Here is a 24,126-nt window from a genome sequence, read left to right on the forward strand (position 1 = left end):
ATTATTATTATTATTATTATTATTATTATTATTATTATTATTGTCATAATGTTAAGATGTTGTATTATTATTAATAACTTCTTTCCCAACAAAAAAAAAAGATTCTCTCAAAACTAAATAAATAATGAAATGTATGCATAGAAGTCATATATAAGCAAGAGATGGAGACCAATATAATGCTATAATGCATAATTTTTTTATTAAATTAAAAGGATATTGAAACACAATAAAATAAATAATGTGCATAAGAAAAGATGTTCAAAAATTATAACACCATTCTCCATAATAGATAACGAATAAAAGAAATTAATCGTTTAAATCCATCGTTTATGACTTCGAGAGTTGTGTGTTCCTCGAAACCACCGATCCCAACTAGTATCAATCGGACCTCTTGTGCTATGTCAACCAAAACATGATTAAGTTACAATATTTCTAATACATAATTAAAAACAAAATAAAAAGGATAAAAATTATAATATAAAGATTAATCCTAAAAGTACAAAAAATTCTTACATAGGAAGGAGGGCATCAGGTACATTTTCAACACTTGAAATGACCCTACATAAAGGAAGTGGAAGGTAATCAATCTAATGTTTAAGTGATAGGGAGAGATATAACACTAAATAAATGAAATATAATCATCGTACTTACTCTTTACAAGAAGTAGAGGATGGATCCATCGTGTCAAGCTCTTGTAACTCTTTCTACAAGAAGAATATTATTAAAATGTATGAAGACATCTACAATCCTTTCATGTGCTTTTTATTTTAGGGTTATCTCTGGCCCAATGATACAAATCCATTGTTATATTTGTGTATACTAAGAATAAGAATAGAAGAAAAAAAAATCTATAGTTTATAGTTTTTTTATAAAATTGGGGTTTTATGTGTGAAGCCCTAATAGCCAAAGTGATCTTCACTAGGCATCTAAAGAACATTAATGTTTTCGAAATAAAAATAAAATTATTAGTTTAAAATTTATTTTAAGAGATTTAAATCTTGAAAAGATGTTTTCTTTTCGACAATTTACTCAATTTCTTTTAAATTCAATGTGAATTAATAAAGTTATGGCTGCTTTTATTGATGGGGTATTAGTGAGTGATAGTATTAGTTCTTATTGAAAGAAAACATATTTTTTTTGTAATTAATTGTAGAATGTATTATAAGGGAAAACAAACTTTGTTGTCTCTATTTATAATGAGTCAAATATAATAAAATGAGATAAAGTAAATGAATATTAATGGAATAAGAATTTGAATTTTATTTGCTATGAGGATTGTCATCTATTTTTTCTATTTTCTATTTTTTTTGCTATATACTATTTGCTTTATTTCTTTTCCCAATTTGTCATTGTATATCTATTTTCCTATTATAAATTTTGACTGTAATTTTTTGATATGTCATTCTTCTATAGTCATCACATACTCAATGTCGACCTATATTAGTTTAGTATAAGAGTAAACTCTAAGAAATTTATTAGTTATAAACATTTTGTAAAGTGAATTATTTACAATATGACAACAAGCCTTATAACTCTTTTAAAGTATAATATTTTTAGAATGTCAACTTAGATATAAGAGTTACTTAGGCAAAGAATGCTATTATCATGTGGCACTTATGGAAAGCTGGATGTAAAGTTGCTTTTAAAAGTCTATTTAGTGATACCCTTCTCACTCCACCAATGTTAGGGGCTGGACTCTTTGGCGATGTTCCCCTAAGGCTCAGTTTGGAAAGAGTACAAATACAAATATGTTGAGTGCAAAACCTTATATTTTGTATGTATTTGTATTGTACATTTTTGTTCCAAACTGAGGCTAACAAGTAGATTATGATTAACTTTGATGCTACAGTAGGAAGTAATGCAACTGGTGTGGGTCTTGTTGTTAGGGATCACCTTAAATGTGATTGCTATAATTGGATAGTGAAATTTCCTATCACATCTCTTGTTGAGGTTGAGTCTTGGTTCTTTTGGTAGGCCTTCACTTTGTTTAGGATCTAAGCCTATCTAAACTTTACATTGAGAGAGATGTTCAAGTAATCATTCAATTTCCATTGGAGAATTCAGTTTATTCTCCTTGGCAAATGGCAAGTTTCCACTAGCCAATTGCAAAGCCTTAATGAGCTCTCTCTCTCTCTCTCTTCTTGTTCATAAGTATGTCACATCCCTCGGTTAAGTAACTTTGCTATTCATTAGGTAGCAAGATGAGCTCTTACAATTTCTTAAACTTGTACCTATATAGTCTACTTTACCTAATTTTTATTATAATTTTATGGAATGAATTTTTCCATGAAGCGTAAAAAAGAAACATTTCCAAGAGTCCTAATCCAACTAAAAGAATTCATTCGCTCATTATGGTGTCACCTTAGAACAAATAACAGTAATATTCCTTTCTAAGAGTCATAATTCAATTAAGAAACTTATCTACCTTTATCTTCATTTTAGGACAAATAAGAGTCCTACTCTAATTAGAATTCCATTACTAGAGTTAAAGCTTAATTAGGATTCCCTGTTTATAATACTATCCACTTTAGGGTTATTAATGGATTCCAAAAGTTTGAAACTTCACCTGAAGTCTAATCTTGTTATTTTATATTTAAATCTTAAAAACTTGTCTGTTCAGAAAAAAACAAATTGAAAGCATATTTGTCCCCATCTGATTTGTTTAAGATTCAATTTTGATTAAGTTATATTATTATTATTATGTAAATTTTATAATTAACAAATTTTATATTTTATATTTATATAAATTTATTATATATGTATAAGTTAAAAGGTAATCATTTCTTTACTTTTAATTTTTATTAGGAAAAATTTCTTAAACTACCCTTATGGTTTAGCTAATTGACTAACTTTACCCTCACTATTTACGTATTATCTTAAAGTACCCTTATTGTTTCTGACAATTGTCATCATCGTTAAATCTTGACAAAAATGACAAAATGTCTATTTTTTCCTTCCGTTAAATCCTATCTCAAAAGAATATCCGCTGTCGTCCGAGAAGAGAAACTCCGTTATTACAATGGTTACCACAACAACTTCCGTATTGCCTTAAAGTACCCTTATTGTTTCTGACAATTGTCATCATCGTTAAATCTTGACAAAAATGACAAAATGTCTATTTTTTTCTTCTGTTAAATCCTATCTCAAAAGAATATCCGCTGTCGTCCGAGAAGAGAAACTCCGTTATTACAATGGTTACCACAACAACTTCTGACCGCTGAACCGGAACAAAAATTCTCTTGCCATAGAGCAGAAATAGCAAATGCCTAACATGGGCTCGTGAATTTTCCTCAAAGAGAGAGAAAGACTTTAGTCCATCGAAGATCAAATTGATCGTTTCTGGTCTATCAACATTGACAGATGCCATAGAGCAGAAATAGCAAAAATGGGAATTTCTTTATATACCTACGTAACCCTATTCGCGAAAGATAGATATCTCCATTCAGAAAAAGATGAGTTTCAGAGCACCCAAGAAACCATCCCAAATAGACTCTTGATCTATGATTGGATTCCACCATCAAAGAGGGAAAAAGCTGGTGGGAGAGGGAAAAAACTGGGTCTTGGATTCCACCATCAAAGAGGGAACAGCTGGTGGGAGAGGGAAAAAGTTGGATCAAGGTATAGGAGATCTTTTGAAGATTGAACTCGAAGTAGAGAGAGCAGACGAACTTTTAAGTAAAGAGGCGATTTTTAGAAGATTGAACTTCGTTTCCAGTCATTGAGGGAGCAAGTATAAGGTCTGACTGATTTCAGGTGAGTTTTTATCCCTTCCTCTGAATCTTGGCTAGCAACAAACAACCTTGGAAGAGATGGAAACTCGTCCTTTGAATCTCAACTAACCGTCTTGGAAAAAACCTCTAAAACTCAAGTTTTGGTTCTTCGATAACCTTTATTATCCGATGAGTTCCAACATTTTCGATCTGGGTAACACTTCTTTTACTTTCTTCTTCTTCATTTCCCTTCTCCGCACTCTGTTGTTTTTTTTTTTTTTTTGTTTCTTGATCTGCATTTGCTTCGTGTGGTTGATCTTTAGAATTTAGATTCTCTATGTTTGAGATGTTGTGTCTTTGTTTGAAACATCTAGACTTTTGGTTTTGAGAAAAGATGATTTGGGCTTGGTCGGAAAGTTGTATACCTGTGGTAAGTGTTAATGAAGTTTGAGAATGTTTTTTCTAGAACCCTAGTAGTATCAATTTATGGAATGAATTTGTAGATTTCTACTGTTAGAGATAGTGTCGTGGATTATTTGTTGTTTTGATAGGAAATTTTTATTTTTCTTCTTTGAATTTTATATACTAGAGAGGAACACAAAGGAAGCGAGCTCAATAGGTGGGTGAGAGGAAGATGGCACTTTTGACCATAAAAGGGTATTCTTGGAATTTTTGAAAAAAATAAATCAATTACGTGATGTCACATGTGAATGGCGTGTGACAGAAAATTAACAACAATCGGAGGTTTTAGACAATTGTTAGAAACAATAAGAGTACTTTAAGACAATATGTAAACAATAAAGGTAGAATTAGTCAATTAGCTAAATCATAATTGTAGTTTAAAAAATTTGCCCTTTTTATTATTTTAAAACAATAAAGGAGATTTAGATTAATTTATTATAAAAATCTAAACCCGATATGAGTCCAGTATATTAGATTTTGGATCATATTTAGACTTAAAGGTCCAATAATTGAATCATATTTGATTGTGGTTGGATCCAATCCAAATCCAACCCAATTACAGCCCTACTCCTCTTATTTGAGGGTACGATTATTGAATATTCCTTGTATCCTATAAAAAAATAGAAAATTTCATAACATACATATAACAAAGAAAAGAGGAAATAAAAAATGAAAATATAGAAAAGACAATAATGGAAAAAAGCAACCAATAGGAAAGTAGAAAATACAACAAAAATATAAAAAATTGTAAACAAAGAAAAAGATGAAAATACATAAAAGTATAGAAAAATACAAAAAGTAAAAAAAATAAATGGGCATTTTAGTAATTTTATTTCTTTATTATCAAGCTTGTTAATAGGGTAGCAGTGAAGTACTGGAATTTGAATGTTCAAGGTGGGTATTTCTTGCAAATAAAAGTTTGGGGTATAGATTAGTTGTCTGTAATTTACCCTAAAAGTTACCTATAAATGTGGCTTTATTTTGCATGTGTGACAGGTTGTTTTAGGCCCTTTTTTGTGATGGAAAGATTTCCAAGCTAATTTTGAGGTTGGATAAACTTTGTGAACTCCAAACTATTTTTCCACATGCATGTAAGATTCCTTGATCATTTTGGAGTAAGTTTGCTAGTTAAGTTGTTTAGCCAAGAGGTTATAAGTGTCAACCCAATATAAGATAAAAGCTTATCATAACAGTTTTTAATATTTTCTTTCGTTGTCGTTATCTTTTTCTCTCGTTGTTGGCCCACATGAGTCTACAGAAACCCAAGGAGATCACAATCACTAGATATATTAAAGGACTCAGACTTTCTTTGAGGCAACAACTTTTTTAGTGGCCTCACACATCTACTCCATCTCTAATACTCAACAAGTCATGCAAAGAGTGGAGAAGTTGTGGGCTCAATGACCTCTTAAGCCCATCCAGTCCCACCAACTTAAGGAGCAACCTTGTTGTTTAGATCGCCAACAAGGCCAGACTTGTAAAAGAGTATCCAATGCTTCAAATGCAATGAGATCAGACATTACCAACAATTGCAGTTGAAGCATGTCATGCATGATGATGTAGAGACCTAACACAATGACCCTCTATTAAAGTAGAGGAGAATGTTGAGTTCATGGATGACTACCTAGAGAGAAGATCTAGTCATTCGCAGAAGTCTTTTGACACCCTAGAAAGAGGAGGATTGGATGCACTCCAACAACTTTTGATCTACATGTCTCATTGGAGGAAAAGTGTTGTAGTGTTGTAACCGATGGAGAGAGCTGCAAGAATGATGTTTTAGAGGAAGCAGTTCAGAAGCTTCGACTTCCTACCAGCATGCATCCCCAACATTCTTACTTCACTACTTAAATAAAGGAGCTGAAGTGAAAGTTATGGGGCAATGTATGATTAACTTCTTAATGGATAAGACACTAACAAGGTTTGTTGTAATGTAATACAAGTTGATGCTTATCATTTGTTGTTGGAAGACCTGACAATATAACAGAAGTGTCACTCATGATGGAAGGACCAACACATATTATCAAGGGAAATAGGATGTTCTTATCCTGTTGCAGCCCCAACAAGGTCAACCAAAAACCTTTGGGATTGTGTTCACTCTAATGTCTCGCAAGGGGTTCACGAGTGAGGAAAAAAGGGAGGGGTTAATGTTGGCCCTTGTAGCGAGCCACCCTTGAAAGGTTGCCCTGGTGATCCCTGTGTACATCCAACGCCAAATTGACCTCGTTCTAGGAGCAACCCTACCCAACCAACCTCATTACAGACTCAATCCTTAGGAATATGCAGAGTTGTAATGACAAATCAATGATTGGCTCGAGAAGGGACACATCGAGGCCAACCTTATTCCCTATGACGTCCCTGCCTTGCGTGTCGCACCATAAACAAGATAACAACTGATGTAACCGGTTTTGGTCACGTACCAATTTTTTGTGGTGTATCAATTTTTTTGGCTAAGTACTTCGTCAAATGACCTGCTCCCAGGAGAGGATGGTGGAGCTCCCTGGTGGTGAACTGCCTGGGGGAGAGCTATGCCGAGCTAGGGAGAGCTATGTCGAGCTCCTTGATGGCTAACTGCTTGGGGGAGAGCTATGCTGAGTTCTCTGGTGGTGAGCTACCTTGGTGGACTCATCATTTGACCTGCGCCTAGGCGGCCTGTAACTCAGAGGATGGTGGAGCTCCCTGGTGTAGCGCAACCCAACTGCCCTCTACATAAGGTGATCTCCTCTCCTTTGTAGGCAGCGGGAGCTGAGTGACCTGCGAGAACTCCATCTTTTCCTCTTCTTTGTAGACGGTAGAAGCTGAGGAACCTGCGAGAACTCCACCTTTCTTCCTCTTTGTAGACGGTGGGAGCTTGAGGAACCTGCGAGAACTCCATCTTTCCTCCTCTTTGTAGGCGGCGGGAGCTGAGGAACCTACGAGAACTGAACCAGGGAGCCCGAGGGTATTTACCCGGCGAGGACTCTCCGATGCCTAAGTTAGCACTCTGATTGTAGAGAGCTTGAAGATGATATTAGAGGAATGAGAGAGCTAGAGAGTAGGGATTACCTCCATTTTTTCATTCTCTCCCCCTTTGTCTTTGGGGGTCGGAGTCCTTATATAGTGGTGTCCTGTCAAATCAGGCGTAACAGCCTCTGTCAAGTCGGGCATAACCGCCTCGGTCTCTCTGCCGCAGCCGTTACTGCCAGAGCTAAGGTGGCGGGTGCAGGCGGCTGTTGCAGAGTACGGCTCTGCCAGTCAAGGGACAACTCTCAGGGCTGGTAGGCACGGCGCCGCCTGACAAGAGACGTGGGCGCAGATCTCCAGATCTGTCAAGTACGGTTGTCAGGTAGGAGATCTTCCTGTGATATGCCGAACTGCTCTTTTGTACCGAGCTACCCTGCAAGTGGCGAGCTGCCTATGGCGAGCTGCCTAGGGGGGAGCTATGCCGAGCTGCTTGTGGCGAGCTCTGCTGAGCTGCCTGTGGTGAGCTATGTCGAGCTGCCTGTGGCAAGCTATGGCAAGCTCTGCCAAACTGCCTGTGGCGAGCTATGCTGAACTGCTTGTGGCGAGCTCTACCGAGCTGCCTGTGGTGAGCTATGCCGAGCTGCCTGTGGCGAGTTATGGCAGGCTCTGCCGAACTGCCTGTGGCGAGTTATGGCAGGCTCTGCCGAACTGCCTGTGGCGAGCTATGCCGAGCTGCCCGAGCTGCCCAGTTGTCAAGAGGCTGCATTTGGTTTGCATGAGGTGTCAGGTGTCACAATTTCACTGGAGGGCCAAATCCGCCCTCATCATTTGCCTCCCCCCCCTCCCAAGTTGAGAGTAACTCAGCGAAGGGAATAGATTTCTTCTTTTGGCCCGTAAGTCGACGAGCTAGTAAGGGTTGATCCAATTCCTTAAGCTTTGGGAGCTACCTGTATGTGGGGAGCTGCCTGCAAGTGGCGAGCTGCCTATAAGGTGAGGAGGTCTCCACCAGTTTAGTAGTGTAGCCCTTAGGATCTGGGGGCAACTTATAGTTCACTTTTGCTGATTTTGCCCATGTTGAGGAAGCGACTGGGTTTTTAGCAATAATGTGGCCTATAGCGACTCGTAGTCCACTCTTCTTGACTTTGCCCATGCCAAAGAGGCGACTGGGTCTTTAAGCAGTAATGTGGCCCGTAGGCTTTGGGAGCAACTCGTAGTCCACTCTTCTTTGACTTTGCCCGTGCCGAAGAGGCGATTGGGTCTTTAAGCAGTAATGTGGCCTGTAGGCTTTGGGAGCGACTCGTAGTCCACTCTTTTTTGAGTTTGCCCGTGCCGAAGAGGCGACTGGGTCTTTAAGCAATAATGTGGCCCGTAGGCTTTGGGAGCGACTCGTAGTCCACTCTTCTTTGACTTTTCCCGTTCCGAAGAGGCGACTGGCTCTTTAAGCAATAATGTGGCCCATAGGCTTTGCTTGTAAGGTGCCGAGCTACCTGTGAGGTGCCGAACTGACCAGGTGCTGAGCTGCCTGCGAGGTACCGAGCTACCTGTGAGGTGCCGAGCTGACTGGTGCCGAGCTACCAATGAGGTGTCGGGCTGACCGGGTGCCGAGCTACCTATGAGGTGCCGAGCTGACCAGGTGGGTGCCTTAGAGCTATGATTGTGCTGCATCAGCTTCGTAATGCCGGTCACCCACTCCTACAAGAAGCTACTAGGAGCTCAACCTTCGGGGGCAGCACTACTAACTTTAGGTCGCCAGCTCACACAGGAGCTTTTGAAGGCTTGACTAGTAAGGGCGCCTATGTAGTCTATTGGCTGCCAACTCCCGCGGAAGCCACAAAGAGCTCATCTTTGTAGGGGGAACCTTGTGAAGAGGACTGATGAGGTTTTATCCGAATTGAAAGTAAAGTTACTTAGTTTGTTAGCTCCCTACATAGTCTTTGAGTTCATAAAAAATGTAAACTATAGAGTGAGAGCTTCAATTACTAAAAAGTGAGGACTTAGCTTTCCGGGAGAAGAGGACTTAGCTTTCGTAAGATGAGAACTTAGCTTTTGTAGGATGAGAACTTAGCTTTTCGTAGCGTGTTCCCACAAACGGCGCCAATTGATGTAACCGGTTTTGGTCACGTACCAATTTTTTATGGTGTATCAATTTTTTTGGTAAGTACCTCGTCATTTGACCTGCTCGCAGGAGAGGATGGTGGAGCTCCCTAGTGGTGAACTGCCTGGGGGAGAGCTATGCCGAGCTGGGGATAGCTATGCCGAGCTCCCTGATGGCTAACTGTTAGGGAGATAGCTATGCCAAGCTACCCGAGCTATGCTGAGCTGGGGAGAGCTATGTCGAGCTCTCTGATGGCTAACTGCTTAGGGGAGAGCTATGCTGAGCTCCCTGGTGGTGAGCTACCTTGGTGGACTCGTCATTTGACCTGGTCCTAGGCGGCCTGTAACTCAGAGGATGGTGGAGCTCCCTGGTGTAGCGCAACCCAACTGCCCTCTGCATGAGGTGATCTCCTCTCCTTTGTAGGCATCGAGAGCTGAGGGACCTGCGAGAACTCCATCTTTTCCTCCTCTTTGTAGGCGGCGGGAGCTGAGGAACCTGCAAGAACTCCACCTTTCCTCCTCTTTGTAGGCGGCGGGAGCATGAGGAACCTGCGAGAACTGAACCAGGGGGCCCGAGGGTATTTACCCGGTGGGGACTCTCTGATGCCTAAGTTAGCACTCTGATTGTAGATAGCTTAAAGATGATATTAGAGGAATGAGAGAGCTAGAGAGCAGGGATTACCTCCATTTTTTCATTATCTCCCCCTTTGTCTTTGGGGGTCGGAGTCCTTATATAGTGGTGTCTTGTCAAATCAGGCATAACAGCCTCTGTCAAGTCAAGCATAACCGCCTCTGTCTCTCTACCGCAGCCGTTACTGCTAGAGCTGAGGTGGCGGGTGCAAGCGGCTGTTGCAGAGTACGGCTCTGCCAGTCAAGGCACAACTCTCAGGGCTGGCAGGCATGGCGCCGCCTGACAAGAGACGTGGGCGCAGGTCTCTGGATCTGTCAGGTACGGTTGTCAGGCAGGAGATCTTCCTGTGATATGCCGAACTGCTCTTCTGTACTGAGCTACCCTACAAGTGGCAAGCTGCCTGGGGGGGGAACTATGCCAAACTCCTTGAGCTATGTCGAGCTGCTTGTGGCGAGCTCTGCCGAGCTTTCTGTGGTGAGCTATGCCAAGCTGTCTGTGGCAAACTATGGTAGGCTCTGCCGAACTGCCTGTGGCGAGCTATGTCGAACTGCTTGTGGCGAGCTCTGCCGAGCTGCCTGTGGCGAGCTATGGCAGGCTCTGCCGAACTACCTGTGGCGACCTATGCCGAGCTGCCCGAGCTGCCCAGTTGTCAAGAGGCTGCACTTGGTTTGCATGAAGTGCCAGGTGTCACAATTTCACTGGAGGGCCAAATCCGCCCTCATCAACAACGAAGTATCAATTTCCCACACCCCAATTGGAGGAAATGTTAGACCAACTTAGCTATGCCACAATGTTCACCAAGATAGACTTGAAGAGCAATTACCATGAGATCCACATTAGGACTAGTGATGAGTGGAAGATGGCCTTCAAGACCAAGGAAGGACCCTATGAGTGGTTTGTCATGTTGTTTGGGTTGTCCAACTTCCCATCAACTTTGATAGGGGTGATGACTCGACTTTTGTGGCCTTTTCTTGGAAAGTTTGTTGTTGTTTACTTTGAAGACATCCTTATATATAGTTTTAGTACTGATGAGCACATGCAATACCTATGTGAAGTTTTTTATGTTCCAAGTAGGGAGAAGTTCTTTGCAAATTTGAAAAAGCATTTGTTTTTGCAACCAAAGTCAATCTTCGTTTTGAGCTCTTAGCTAATGAAGTTAGAGTGGGTGAGTCCAAGGTTGCAACAATTGAGTGGCTTGCACCCAAGAACCTGCACAAGGTTAGGAGTTTCCATGGCCTCGCTTCCTTCTATTTAAGACTTCAACACCATTATGGCCCCAATCATGGATTGTATGAAAAACAATTTGCAAGATCAAGGAGAAGCTCACCAACATCTTTGTCCTTGCACTCCCTAACATTAATATCCTGTTCGGGCTTGAGTGTAGTGCATCCAAGGTTGGTATTAGAGCAGATTTTCATGTAGCTCAAGCATCCTATTGCCTATTTAAGTGAGAAGCTGAATGGGCTCTATCTCAACTATAGTACCTATGACACAAATTTCTTCATCATCGTTTGAGTACTCAAGCATTGGCAATACCATCTCATATCTACAGAGCTCGTCATCTACTTTGACCACAAGGCCCTCAAACACTTGAAGTCATAGATCCACCTCAATGTGAAACTAGCACTCTTAGTAGAAGGGTGTCTTTCATTGCATTGTCAAAAAACAAGTAACTCGATTATTTTCAGGGATGTATGTAGATGACTCTAATTTCTCTTCAATTTTTTTGGTTAACTTGTAATGGAGAACACAATATATACTTATCATTTTCATGATAGCAATTTGTTCATGGACAATTAGTTGTGTGTTCCTAATTGCTCCAAGCAGTTGCTAATTTTGTAGGAGATCCATAACAAAGGACATTTTGTGTGAGACAAAACTTATACCTTGATTGCAAGGTACTATTGGCCAAAGGTAAAATGAGATGTGGATAGATTTGGTAAGCACTGCATCTACCAGACCACTAAGGGCAGACTCTCTAATGTTGATCTATACCAACCATTGCTTGTACCCTCTTATCCCCAATTTGACATCAACATGGACTTCATCTTCATTCTACCTAGAACCTCACACAATGTCGATAGCATTTTGGTCATATATAGTTAACAAATTCTCCTAGATGATGCACTTCATCCCTTACCGAAAGGTCAATGATGCATCTTACACAACCCAACTTGTTTCTAGAAGTGGTGAGACTATATGTGGTTCCCAAATCCATTTTCTCTTACCGGGATAGAAAGTTTGTAGGAAATTTCTGGCAATACCTTTAGTGAAGTTGAATACCAAGATGAGGTTCAAAAGTTCCTACCACCCCCAAACCAATGGCAAATTGTAGTTAGTAGAGAAGTAAAGAAACTCTTGTGAGCCGAGATTAGAAAAGTTCCCCAATCCTAAGATACTACTTTACCCCTTGTTAATCTTTAATTACTACAACAAGAGTTGCCATCACATAACTCAACTCTCCCCCTTCCAAGTAATTTATGGCTTCCCTTGGAGTTGAATGAACTGCCAGTTGCACTAAAGTTAGTTGCTATTTGCTAAGCTAGATGACATGCTTGTCAAGCATAAGGAAATTTGTAGTAGAGTCAAAGCACAACTCGAGGCTTCAAAAAACTACTACAAGTAAAAGGGTGACAAGCATAAAAAGAAGGTAATTTTCAAAGTAGGCTACTTAGTTTGGGTCGTAATTTCCCTTGAATGCTTTTCGATGGACGACCCCAAATTCAAATGCCCCACCCCCGAACCCCACTGGGGCTAGAAATCAACTCCATCATCGTCTCCACGACGAATGGGGATCCCTAAATTTGCCCTTCCTCGTCCCAGTCATTCCTACAGGAATACTTCTAAATTTTTTTTTGGAAACTACCCAGAACTATTATGTAATACAATAGTATAATATAACAGATACTATTATAATATAACATAATATATTATAATATATATATATATATGTATATATATATTAACGGATTTATATATTATATAATATAATATAATCCAGGGATGAGGCAAGGCCCCATGGGGATGGGTCAAATTGCCATCTCTAAAGGCATGGTGTCAACCTAACACACGATAAGATAAAATTTATCTTACTAGTTTTTATATAATCTCTCATTGTTGTTATCAATGTTTTCGAACCACTGTTGACTCGGACGGTCAGACTGTTCGGCCTGGGAATCGTCCAGGCAACCGGTTCCATTTTACCCAAAACCCAAAATCTGGTAAAACGGAAAGGTTTGGCACCTTGATGTCGGTTCTTCGCCACCTGAGGTTGTATTATGTTCTAAGGGTTGGGGTATTCGTCCATTAAAGTGGTACGTGAGTTGGATTTAGAACATCGTGAGACAGTTCGGTCCATATCCAGTGTGGGCGTTAGAGCATTGAGAGGACCTTTCCCTAGTACGAGAGGATCGGGAAGGACACACCTCTGGTGTACCAGTTATCATGCCCACGGTAAGCGCTGGGTAGCCAAGTGCGGAGCGGATAACTACTGAAAGCATCTAAGTAGTAAGCCCACCCCAAGATGAGTGCTCTCCTATTCCGACTTCCCCAGAGCCTCCGGTAGCACAACCGAGACAGCGACGGGTTCTTTGCCCTTGCGGGGATGGAGCGACAGAAGTTTTGAGAATCCAAGAAAAGGTCACAGCGAGACGAGCTGTTTATCATTACAATAGGTGTCATGTGGAAGTGCAGTGATGTATGCAACTGAGGCATCCTAACAGACCGATATAGACTTGAACCTTGTTCCTACATGACCCGATCAATTCGATCAGGCATTTGCCATCTATTTTCATTGTTCAACTCTTTGACAACACGAAAAAACCATTGCATTGTTCAACTCTTTGACAACATGAAAAAACCAAAAGCTCTGCCCTCCCTCTCTATCTATCAAAGGGATGAAAGGGCAGAGGCCTTTGGTGTCCCATCCAGTCAAGAATTGGGGCCTCACAATCACTAGCCAATATGATTTTCTCTCATGCCCTTCTTCGTTCATGGTTCGATATTCTGGTGTCCTAAGTGTAGAGGAACCACACCAATCCATCCCGAACTTGGTGGTTAAACTCTACTGCGGGATGATATTGTAGGGGAGGTCCTACGGAAAAATAGCTCGATGCCAGGATGATGAAAAGCTTAACACCTCTCATTCTTATTACTTATTCAACATGAAAAAGTATCGTCACCACAGTAGAGTTTAAAAAGTCAACAAACCGTTGACCCGAGCAATCAAACCATCAACCCGTTCAATGATTTTTGACTGTTTTTATTTTTTTTAATTTTGCTGTTAGAACAGGCCATCCATTCAAACCGGACGGTCAAACCGTTGACCCAGAAACCAGTGACCAAAACGGTTCCATTTCCAGATCGTTTTTTAAAACATTGGTTGTTATCTTTTTTTATTGTCATAAGAAGGAACAAGGAATTTTCCACATGATTAAAGTAGTGTTTATATTGGAGGTAGGAATATTTTTATGGGTTCCCGATGGTGTATATTTGGAAATATGCAATGCACTGGAATATATCTATCTCTATATGCTACGTACTTGGGACGCCAACTAAAATCCAAGTCATTGGACTGTTTCTTCAAAAACATTCCTAGATTTATGCATATTTCTCGAAAATATTTATGACTTTTAATGGGTTCGACTATGATATGAAAAGGATATGATATCTGAAAAACATCTGACCAATGAATTGAAATCATAGACTTGGTAGTGAATTATATATTATTTATCAAAATTCATGGGTGGGTTTTGATTGGTCAAAACTCTTTTCATATCATAGATTTTCCCCTGTTTTAACCCAAAAAAATCTCAACCAAACAGAAAATTCACATTTAAACTCAAAATGCCTTGATGTGGTACCATTTCAAGTAAAAACAGCAGTAATGCTACCAAACGTCACCAAAGTTGGGCTTTAGCCATATATTCATGATCCAGTTAACCTCCATTTGTGGGTCAAATTTAGTGAAAACACCTTTCAGTATGTTCTTATGAGAGAAATGCTTAATAATAAAATATTGAAACTTTGAGTGGTTGATGCTAACCGAGTAAAACACCGACACAAGATGGTTTACAGGGCGATCCCAATTGTAGGAATCAAATTAATAATTAAGTTGCCAATCCAGAGTGTCCCCCTCTGGTAAAAGAAGGAAGATGAGGAGGATTTGCTGAAACCAAATCAGCAAAACAAAATACATGAAGCCACTGGAATTATGGGATAATAATTAAGGGGAAAGAAAACCTTACCTGGATAATCTGAATTTGATGCTCCAAACGGGTTATAGCCGCTGCCATCCGATGCTTTCCCAGATAGCTATCTTGGACAACCGGGAGACGTGAGTTTGGTTTCTTGGCCACCGTCGCCAACGGTGAAGATGAAGATGATGGTTGTTCTTCCTCCATGGCTGGCCCTGGCAAGACCTCCTTCACGGAGAGAGAAAAGAAAGGTCAAAGACGGAGGGAGGATTAATAAAAAGTCCTAAACGACAAGGCAAATGATAAAGAATTCCCAAGACAACCAGGCAATAATGGGATGAGACCTGTCGACTAAAAAACCCCAATCCCTTATGAGTTATGACCCACATCCACCCACCCACCCACCACTTGCATCCTAAACAAGATGTCAATTCCTAAATTAATTCCTTATTCATTAGATTGTTTCAAGAATATATTCAGCGCGGCTACAAGCATCTGTCTCAGCCATCCATAGTTGAACACTTACCCAAAAGCAATAAAAAAATGTTCTGTTATTTAGGGGGATATAAGAACTGTTTCTTTTGTTGTGATTTTAAGAAAATTGGGCCCCATGATCTAAGAAAACTGCTCGATTTCTCAAAACAAAACCATGGAAAGCAAGTTCTTCTTTGTATAGAAAGCTTTTTCTTTTGTTATGTTGATTTGGTGGGTGTTTGGCATTGATGTCGTTTTCTGAGAAAACGGTACCACGTAGGCACTACATCAGAAAAAGCGGTGCTTCAGAAAACAGCCTCTTATTTGGTGCCATTTTTTCATAAAAAGAAAGTTGCTTTAGACCATATGCACCTTGGAAATCGAGAAAGTGTGGTATGAAGCAACGCTAAATTTGATGTTTTCTCAGAAAATAGCTTGTTGTTGCCAGCGGTGCAATGATGTCGCATCAATGTGGCATCATCTTGGATGTTAAGTAATATGACCAATGCTGAAAACAGTTCTACAACACTGGTAGACCTGTTCATGGGCCGGGTAGCTTCACGAGCCGGCCCAGCTTGGCCCGATCTAAGTCGAGCTTGGATAGGATTTCAGGCCCGTGGGCTCAGACTCTGGCCTAATATATCGGGCCCGACCTTTTTCATGCCGGGCTCGGGCTTTCTCAGAAAAGCCTAGCTCGAGTCCGACTTGATAATGTGTTATATAATAAAAATATATTTTCATATAACAAAAAAGCATATATATAATATATATATTTTTTATTTTTCTTCTCTTTTTTCAAGTAATAATGAGATCTTTCATTATTACTTGAAAATATAAGTCAAGGCTTCAACGCAACGCGCCAAACAACCTTGATCACTACGGCCTCAAGAGTTGGGGGCGGGGGGGCAAGTGATATAGTGGTATTCAACCAACCCACAGATCTTGACACGTAGCCCCGGTCGGATGCATCCTGGCCATCCTATAGACACTGACACATGGCATCGCCCAGACGTGTCCTAGCCACCCATCACCAACCATTGCCAACCGCCGCCACCTGCCCCCAACTACTCCTCTCAGGCAACTCGGACTATAAAAATGGGCTCCTACATTGAAGTAAACACACAATGGAACTTAAGCTCTAAGTCTCCTCTCTTGCTTGGTCCAACCCCTTACAGCCCTCGGCTAACTCCCGGGGCCTCTAACATCTTCTTTCTCTCAGTAGGTTGGACCCATTGGCCTCAGACATTGGAAATTACAATGTTACCCTCGACTCCATATTTGGCAGCAACAATAAGAATAAAATTTTAATTTGTTTATGATAATTAAGGGGAAGTAATACATAAGTTGTACTAGCATATGCTTACTTAGAGGATTTTTGGCAATTGGGTGTCAAAAGATGGAATTGGTGCCATTGGACGCTTATTCATTAGTCTAGCAGTCATGAAAGCAGATAAAAGAAAGAAATTGGTTATGTGGTGAATGTAATCCAGCAGAGAACCATTCCTATATTTTCCAGGTGGGCAGTTTGGAAATATTTTTTACGATGACCCAAAACAGTGGCGCATGAACTTCATTGGAAATGCTGGAAGGTCCATATATAACAACTCGTTTGCTTAAATAGAATAAGTGAACTTGATTTTGGAACTCATTAATGTACTAGTCTGATGGAAATCTATTATGCAGTATCTTTGATCTCAATACACAATTATTACCAGCTTATTTCGTTCCTCTGGCATCTCATGAAAATCTTGCCAAGGTATCCATGAACATAAAGTTAATTCTTTGTTTTGATTTTTTTTTTAATACCTTGAAATTTCCAATTTTAGTGGCAGAGATTCTTTACTTAGAATTATTATGTGTTTTCAAAAGACTGATAATTTTTTATTATTATCAATTATTTTTACTAATTCAAATATTAAGATTGTTGAGTGGAAAAAACAAAAAGATAGGATTATAAATGAGAATATTTTTGGGCATCTAATCTAATAAGATGGAGTGATCTTTTGCTAGTTGAAGGCTATAAAAGAGCTACGGGCAGGCTAAAAAGTGCATGGTTCAAAGTAATGAGGAATGGTTTGAAGTTCATAATTGTGAAATGAACGTGGGGCTGAATACAACAGAATGGCAGAATAGAATTCATTTAGCCAACCCCATATAGTTGGAACGAGGCATTGTTGAGTTGAGTGTTCAATTATCTATCAGAAAAAAAAATGCACATTTTGTACATAACTTTTTTTATAACTACCCATCTTTATATTGAGCATGACCATTTTTATAACTATCCATCTTTATATTGGGCACGACCAAGGTAATGGAAAAAAAAAAATGAGAGGCTTTCTATTGAAAGGCTGAAGGAAGAGTTTAAATTGCATCTGGTTAAGTGGAGTAAGGTCTGAAAATCAAGCAAGGCAAAAGGATTGGGGGTGAGGATGATGAGAAAATTTAATACGGTTGCCTTTGAAAGAGGTTATGGAGATGAAATGAACAACTTAATATGCTATGGAGAACTATAATGGCAAAATATGGTGGTAGTAATATGAATTGAGAACCAGCAGAGACATTTATCATATGGTTGTGCAGTGTGGAGGGGCATTTAGAAGTTCTTGAGTTCAAAAGAGGAATCAAGTTTATGGTTGGAGACGGCACAAAGATAAAATTTTGGCAAGACATATGGTGCAGAGATCGACCTCTTGAAGAGATTTTCCCTTCTCTATATGAGATTGCGCAAAATAAGGAGATAAATGAAACAATTTCTCAGGAAGGAAGATATCTCAGTCCAGGTCTTTGATCAGTGTCAATGGGAATAATCTCAAGAAGAGAAATTTGAATATATCCATAGGATCAACCTTAGGACTTAATGGCCAACTTAGGATTCTCAACATATTTACTATACCCTGGGTACCCATGCACTTTACGGTAGTCATACACATTCACATGAGCAAGAATGATTATAATGGGATATATTAAGGTATTGTTCTAGAAAAAGAACAATTCCTAGAATGCTTCTCTCCAGCACTTATTTGTACTAGGAGACATTTTCGATCCATTATCTCTCACATGTGGTCATATCTTCTAATGGTGCGCGATCTGGTCACTCCTAGCTGGAAGTGGCTGCGCTCTTACCTGGTGACGGATGAGAGATACCTGTGAGGAAGAAGATGAAGGAACCCGGGGGGCTCACCCGACGGGAACACTTCGATGGTTAAGTTAGTAACTAGATTGAAAGTTGGGAGAGAAAGAGAGAGAGAGAGAGAGAGAAAGAGAGAGTTGCAGAGAAATTAAAGAGCTAGAGTGATGATCACGCAATACCTTCGCCTCTGGGGGTCGGGGTCCTTATATACTAGTATCCTGACATGTCAAGTACAACCGCTTTTGAATCTCTGCTGCGGCGATATGTTGTCAGATAACGGCTTGAAGTGGCTTGCCATTATTTTGTCAGAGCTGAGCTGGTGGGCGAAGGTGATCGCTGCAGAGTACGGTCCTGCCAGACAAAAAAAACAGCCTCTAGGGTTGACAGGCACGATGCTGCCAAGCGAGAGACGTGGGCACAGTCTCCAGGTTTGGCAGGTATGGTTGTCAGGCAAGAAACCCCCTGCGATACCCCAAGCTGCTCTGCAGCAAGCTACCTTACACCGAGTTGCTGGTGATATGCCTAGGTGCTTCTATCCGAGGCAGGTCTCCGAGGTGGCCTACTTTGGTTTGGATAGGAGCGAGCTTATTCTTGCTATGGAGGTGATGAGCTTAACCCGAAGTGTCTTCAGTTCGGGAGGCTCCCTGCTTGGGAGAATCTTAGCTCGGGGTGCTCCCTACTTGGGAGAGTCTTAACTCGGGGCAACGGAGTATTATCTCATAGCGAGTTGCCATTCATGGCGAGCTCGTTACGCTGAGTTGTCACTTATGTCGAGTCACGTCCACGTGTCCCCTCATTATGAGGTCGGGCCAAATCACCCTCCATCAATTGCCCCCAACTCCCCGGGCCAGGGGTCCTGACCTAGTGCGGGGAGTTCACGGCGTGACAGGTGGATTTGGCTCGAGATTCAGGCCATCCAATCAGACAGTTTGTCGGTCGGATCAATTCAGCTGCTCGACTCAACCAAGCATTACCCAGGTCGCATGCAGTTTACGCGTGGACGTCACGCGATCTATAGACTCCACGGACACCAAAAAATGCGCTAAACTGATTTCAACCTCGAGGGTCGTGCAACCGGTTTTCTTAGGAACCGTCAGATATCCTTGATCTCGACCGTTGATCCCCTGACCTTGCGACTATAAATAGGGAGGACCTGAGTCATTTTCTCCACCATAAGTTTACTAGCATTCGCCTTGAGGTCGCGGTTAAAGTCCTCAGCTCAGGTTTTCTAGTTCGTTAGTCTTTCAGTTCGGTCTCTCTTCTTGGTGAGTCTCCTTAGCTTCTCTTTTCAGTTTGTTTCAGTTCAATAGTTAGGTCAATCCTTTGGCTTCCCTTCTTGGTGGGTACCTCGGCTCAAGTGGGCCTTTCTGAGGTGCAATCCTCTTATGAGGCGCGGGAGGCCTCACATAACCCGGCATCCACCTCTTCTCGAGGTCGGGTGCCAGACAAGTTCGGTTCCTCAACCATGACCATAGATAGACTTAGGGCCCTAATACATAAGTACAACCTCCCGAGGGAGTATACCTATAACCTTCACGCGGGCAACTTCCCTTGGGAACACGATCTTGATGAGATTGTGATCTTCAGAGAACAGCTCGCGGCTGGACTCTGTCTTCCTCTACACCCCTAATCATATCAAGGTGTTGATGTCAGAGAAGGAAGATTTGTTGCACCGGGTGGAGAGCCTCGAGGCCGATGTTAAGGAGCAAACAGAGATCCTCCTCAAGGCTATGGACGAGGCCAAGGTGAAGGCCGTTAAGGACTACAAGAGCTCGGAAGAGTTCGATGGGGCATTGGTGGAGGCCTACCGCAAAGGCTTCAAGCTCAGTAGGTGGCTGATCAAGTGCGAGTTCCTGCAGCTCGATGTAAGCGCCATCACCACTTCGCGAATCACTAAAGAGGTAGCCCTTCTAGCTGCTGAGGACCCGGACTCCGAGGAGGAGGGTGATGATGACATTGGAGAGGCCAATGCCACTAATCAGGCTGGTACTTTTGCAGAGGCTTCGAGCAAGAGTGACGAGTCCCCTAAGTAGTCCGAGTGATCTTTTGTATTTTGAGCCTGCGAGCTCGGTGTTTTTTGTTCCTTTTCTGCCCTTGTAATGAAATACTCTTTTTGCAAAGTGTCGAGCAATTACCTCCTTTTTTATCATAATTATGTAATTTTCTTCAAATTGTTGAGTCATCGAGCTAGGTGACCGAGGTAGGGGTTTCTTAGCTGTTACCTAGAACTGCCACCTCATACTTAGGAGTAATTTGCCGAAGTGAGCGGCATTGTAGGGTATACACCTGACCTGTCTGCACACAGGCTACATGTCGTAACAACCATTACAAGTATTCATACCCGAGCTGGGTGTGCCTTAGCACTTCGCCTATGCCAAAGAGGCAACTAGGTCTTTGATGGTGCCGAGGTCCTTTGTTAGCTCGGTATTTTAGCCCTTAGGTGGAGGGAGTGACTTATAGTCTACTCTCCTCTAGAGCTCGCCCATGCCAAAGAGGCAACTGGATCTTATATGGTGTTGAGGTTCTTTTATTAGCTCGGCGCTTTGGCCCTTAGGCTCGAGGAGCGACTTGTGGTCCACCCTCTTTCGGAGTTTGCCCATGCCGAGGAGGCGGCTAGGTCTTATAGTGTCGAGGTTTAGCTCGGCACTTTGGCCCTTAGGCTCGAGGAGCGACTTGTGGTCCACTCAGCTCGGTACTTACAAGTAATATTACCTTAGGTTGACAATATTCCATACTCGAGGTATCTGCTTCCCTTCTAGGGTTTCGAGCTCATACGTTCCTTCCCGAGTACCCGCTTTACTCAGTAAGGTCCTTCCCATTTTGGCCCGAGCTTACCAACACCGGGCTCAGGTACCATGACTTTATGAAGAACCAGGTCTCTGACATGGAGGTTCTGCTTCTTGAGCCTGCCATTATAGTACCGAGCTACTCTCTGCTGGTAGGCTGCGGTCCTAATGTATGCGAAGTCTCGTACCTCATCAAGTAGGTCGAGGTTGGTGCGTAGTTCATCCTTGTTTGCTTCATTGTCGTATGCTTCCAGGCATAGTGTAGGGACCTCAATCTCGGCTGGGATCACTACCTCCGTGCCGTAAGTGAGGTTGAAAGGGGTCTCGCTCGTTGCGGTCTTCACCGTGGTTCGATAAGCCCATAGTACGTTGGGTAGCTCATCTACCCACAGTCCCTTAGCTCGGACTAAATGTGCCTTCAGTCTACGGAGAATGGCTCTGTTTGTGACCTCTGCTTGACCATTCGCTTGAGGGTGCACCACCGAGGTGAAATTTTGTTGTATTCCCATGTCTTTGCACCAGTTCTGGAACTTAATGTCCTCGAATTGTTTGCCGTTATCAGAGATGAGCACTTGGGGTAGTCCGAAACGACAAACTATATTCTTCCAGAAGAAATTCTACACACTTCGCGTCGTGATCGTTGCGAGAGGTTCGGCCTCCACCCACTTAGTGAAATAATCAACTGCTACCACTAAGAACCTCCTCTGTCCTGTCGCTGGTGGAAATGTTCCGAGTATATCAATACCCCACTATGCAAAGGGCCATGGGCCGGTAAGGTACTTTAGGTTGGTAGCGGGCTGGTGGTGGATGTTGACATGCTTCTGACCCTTTTCACACCTTCTAACGAACTCAATCGCATCTGCCTTCATCGTTGGCCAATAATATCCCTGTCATAGCGCCTTCTGGGTGAGAGCCTTGCCCCCCATGTGTCCGCCGCACAAGCCCTCATGAGTGTCGCGGAGCACGAGCTCGGTTTCAGAAGGTCGTAAGCAGCGCATATAAGGGAGCATGTAGGATCTTCGGTACAGTCGTCCATCTATTATGACATATTTGGCTGCCTGACGCTCTACCCTACTAGCAGCATTACGATCTGCGGGGAGGGTCCCGTGTAGCAGGTAGCTCGTGAGTGGATCAACCCAGTTCGGCTCTGCTTGTACGATAGGAGCGACCTCCTCTACCCCCCCCGAGAATGCTAGGCCAAGGCAGATTCTCTATGTACACGGTTCTCATGGTGTTATCGCTTGTGCTGGCTAATCGGGACAGGGCGTCGGTCGAAACATTCTCGGATCTCGAGATCTGCTTGATGAAGTATGACTGGAAGTCGATCAGTGCTTCTCTGACTTTGGCAAAGTAGGCGACCATGGTTGGCTCGCGAGCTTCATATTCGTCGGTGACCTGGTTGACCACGAGTTGGGAGTCGCTATAGATAACGATGTGCTTAGCTTTTACTTCATTCGCTAGGGCCAGCCCGGCTATCAACGCCTCGTACTCTGCTTCATTGTTGGACGCAACGAACTCGAAGCATAGCGCATAATCCAATTTCACACCACTTGGCCCGTACAGAACGATTCTAGCCCCGCTACCCTGCTGATTTGACGAGCCATCCACATGAAGGATCCAGGGCTCTTCATCCCAGGTTGGGTTCGGTCTAACCAGGAGAGAGGCTGCGCTGGTTGAAGCTTCCTCATTGTGCTCGGGCTCGTCCGACTTGGGGACTTTGGTGCCGAAAGTGCATTCCGTGACAAAGTCAGCTAAGGCTTGGGCCTTGATAGCAGTTCGCGGCTTGTACTGGATGTCGTACTCGCTGAGTTTGGTGGCCCACTTCGTCAACCTACTGGAGATCTCGGGCTTGAGCAAAACTTTCCTCAGAGTCTTATTGGTGAGGACGATGATTGTATGAGCTTGGAAGTACGGTCAAAGTCTCTGAGCTGCAACAACTAGTGCGTACGCCAACTTTTCGATCTCCGGATACCTCGTCTCTGCTTCCTGCAACACTTTGCTAACATAATAGATGGGTCGTTGGACCCGATCTATTTCTTTTATCAGTACCGAGCTGACTACCTCGTCACTCGCGGAGAGGTGCAACTCCAAAATATCTCCCTCCTCGGGTCGGGTTAACACCGGGATGCTAGCGAGGTACCTTTTGAGCTTGTCAAAAGCGAGCTGGCACTCTTCAGTCCATTCGAAGCCCTTGCTTCTTTTAATTGCCTTGAAGAAAGGTATGCAGCGATTTGCCGATTTAGACATGAAGCGGCTCAGAGCGGCTATGCGGCCGTTCAACCTCTGAACCTCCTTAATTTCCGTGGTGGTCTCATATCTAAGATGGCCTTAATTTTATCAGGGTTGGCCTCAATGCCACGTCGATTGACGATGCAACCTAAGAATTTACCCGAGGTGACACCGAAAACAGACTTGTTCGGGTTTAATTTCATGTTAAACTTGCACAAAATTTAAAAAACAGAATGCAAATCTTTTATTAATTCATTCGAAAATTGGGTTTTGACGACCATGTCGTCTACATAGCATTCTACTTTTTTGTCGATCAATGGCTCGAACAATCGGTTTACAAGTCTTTGAAAAGTAGCATCGGCATTTTTCAGCTCAAAGGGCATGACCTTGTAGCAATACAGGCCTAGTTCGGTTAAGGAGGCCATTTTTTCCTCATCGGCAAGGTCCATTCTGATCTGATTGTAGCCCGAGTAAG

General features: G+C 42.2%; 1 protein-coding gene and 1 long non-coding RNA gene across 3 annotated transcripts in view; one reads left to right on the top strand and one right to left on the bottom strand.

Moving 5' to 3' along the window:
- Positions 1-174: 174 nt before the first annotated feature.
- LOC104593821 (guanine nucleotide-binding protein subunit gamma 2-like) lies at positions 175-15,346 on the bottom strand. Its single transcript, XM_010253840.3, has 4 exons — positions 15,084-15,346; positions 652-704; positions 514-558; positions 175-396 (listed from the first exon to the last, which is right to left on the bottom strand). The coding sequence occupies exons 1-4, from the start codon at positions 15,237-15,239 to the stop codon at positions 315-317; spliced, it is 336 nt and encodes a 111-aa protein (XP_010252142.1). The 5' UTR covers positions 15,240-15,346; the 3' UTR covers positions 175-314.
- Positions 716-24,126, top strand: part of LOC148791934 (uncharacterized) — a 37,143-nt gene continuing 13,732 nt past the window's right edge. For both annotated transcript variants that reach the window (XR_016076431.1, XR_016076430.1), the window contains exon 1: positions 716-3,753. This is a non-coding gene — a long non-coding RNA (uncharacterized LOC148791934). The remainder of the gene's footprint in view (positions 3,754-24,126) is intronic.

Source organism: Nelumbo nucifera, chromosome 5 (assembly GCF_055504915.1).
Source record: "Nelumbo nucifera cultivar China Antique chromosome 5, China Antique-T2T, whole genome shotgun sequence".
NCBI classification, from domain to species: domain Eukaryota; kingdom Viridiplantae; phylum Streptophyta; class Magnoliopsida; order Proteales; family Nelumbonaceae; genus Nelumbo; species Nelumbo nucifera.

Coding starts and splice junctions, on each gene's coding strand:
- LOC104593821 (XM_010253840.3), bottom strand. CDS start 15,239: ATGGAGGAAGAACAACCATCATCTTCATCTTCACCGTTGGCGACGGTG. Junction 705..15,083: donor ATCAAATTCAGATTATCCAG/GTAAGGTTTTCT, acceptor TTCTTCTTGTAG/AAAGAGTTACAAGAGCTTGA. Junction 397..513: donor CCTGATGCCCTCCTTCCTAT/GTAAGAATTTTT, acceptor TGGTTGACATAG/CACAAGAGGTCCGATTGATA.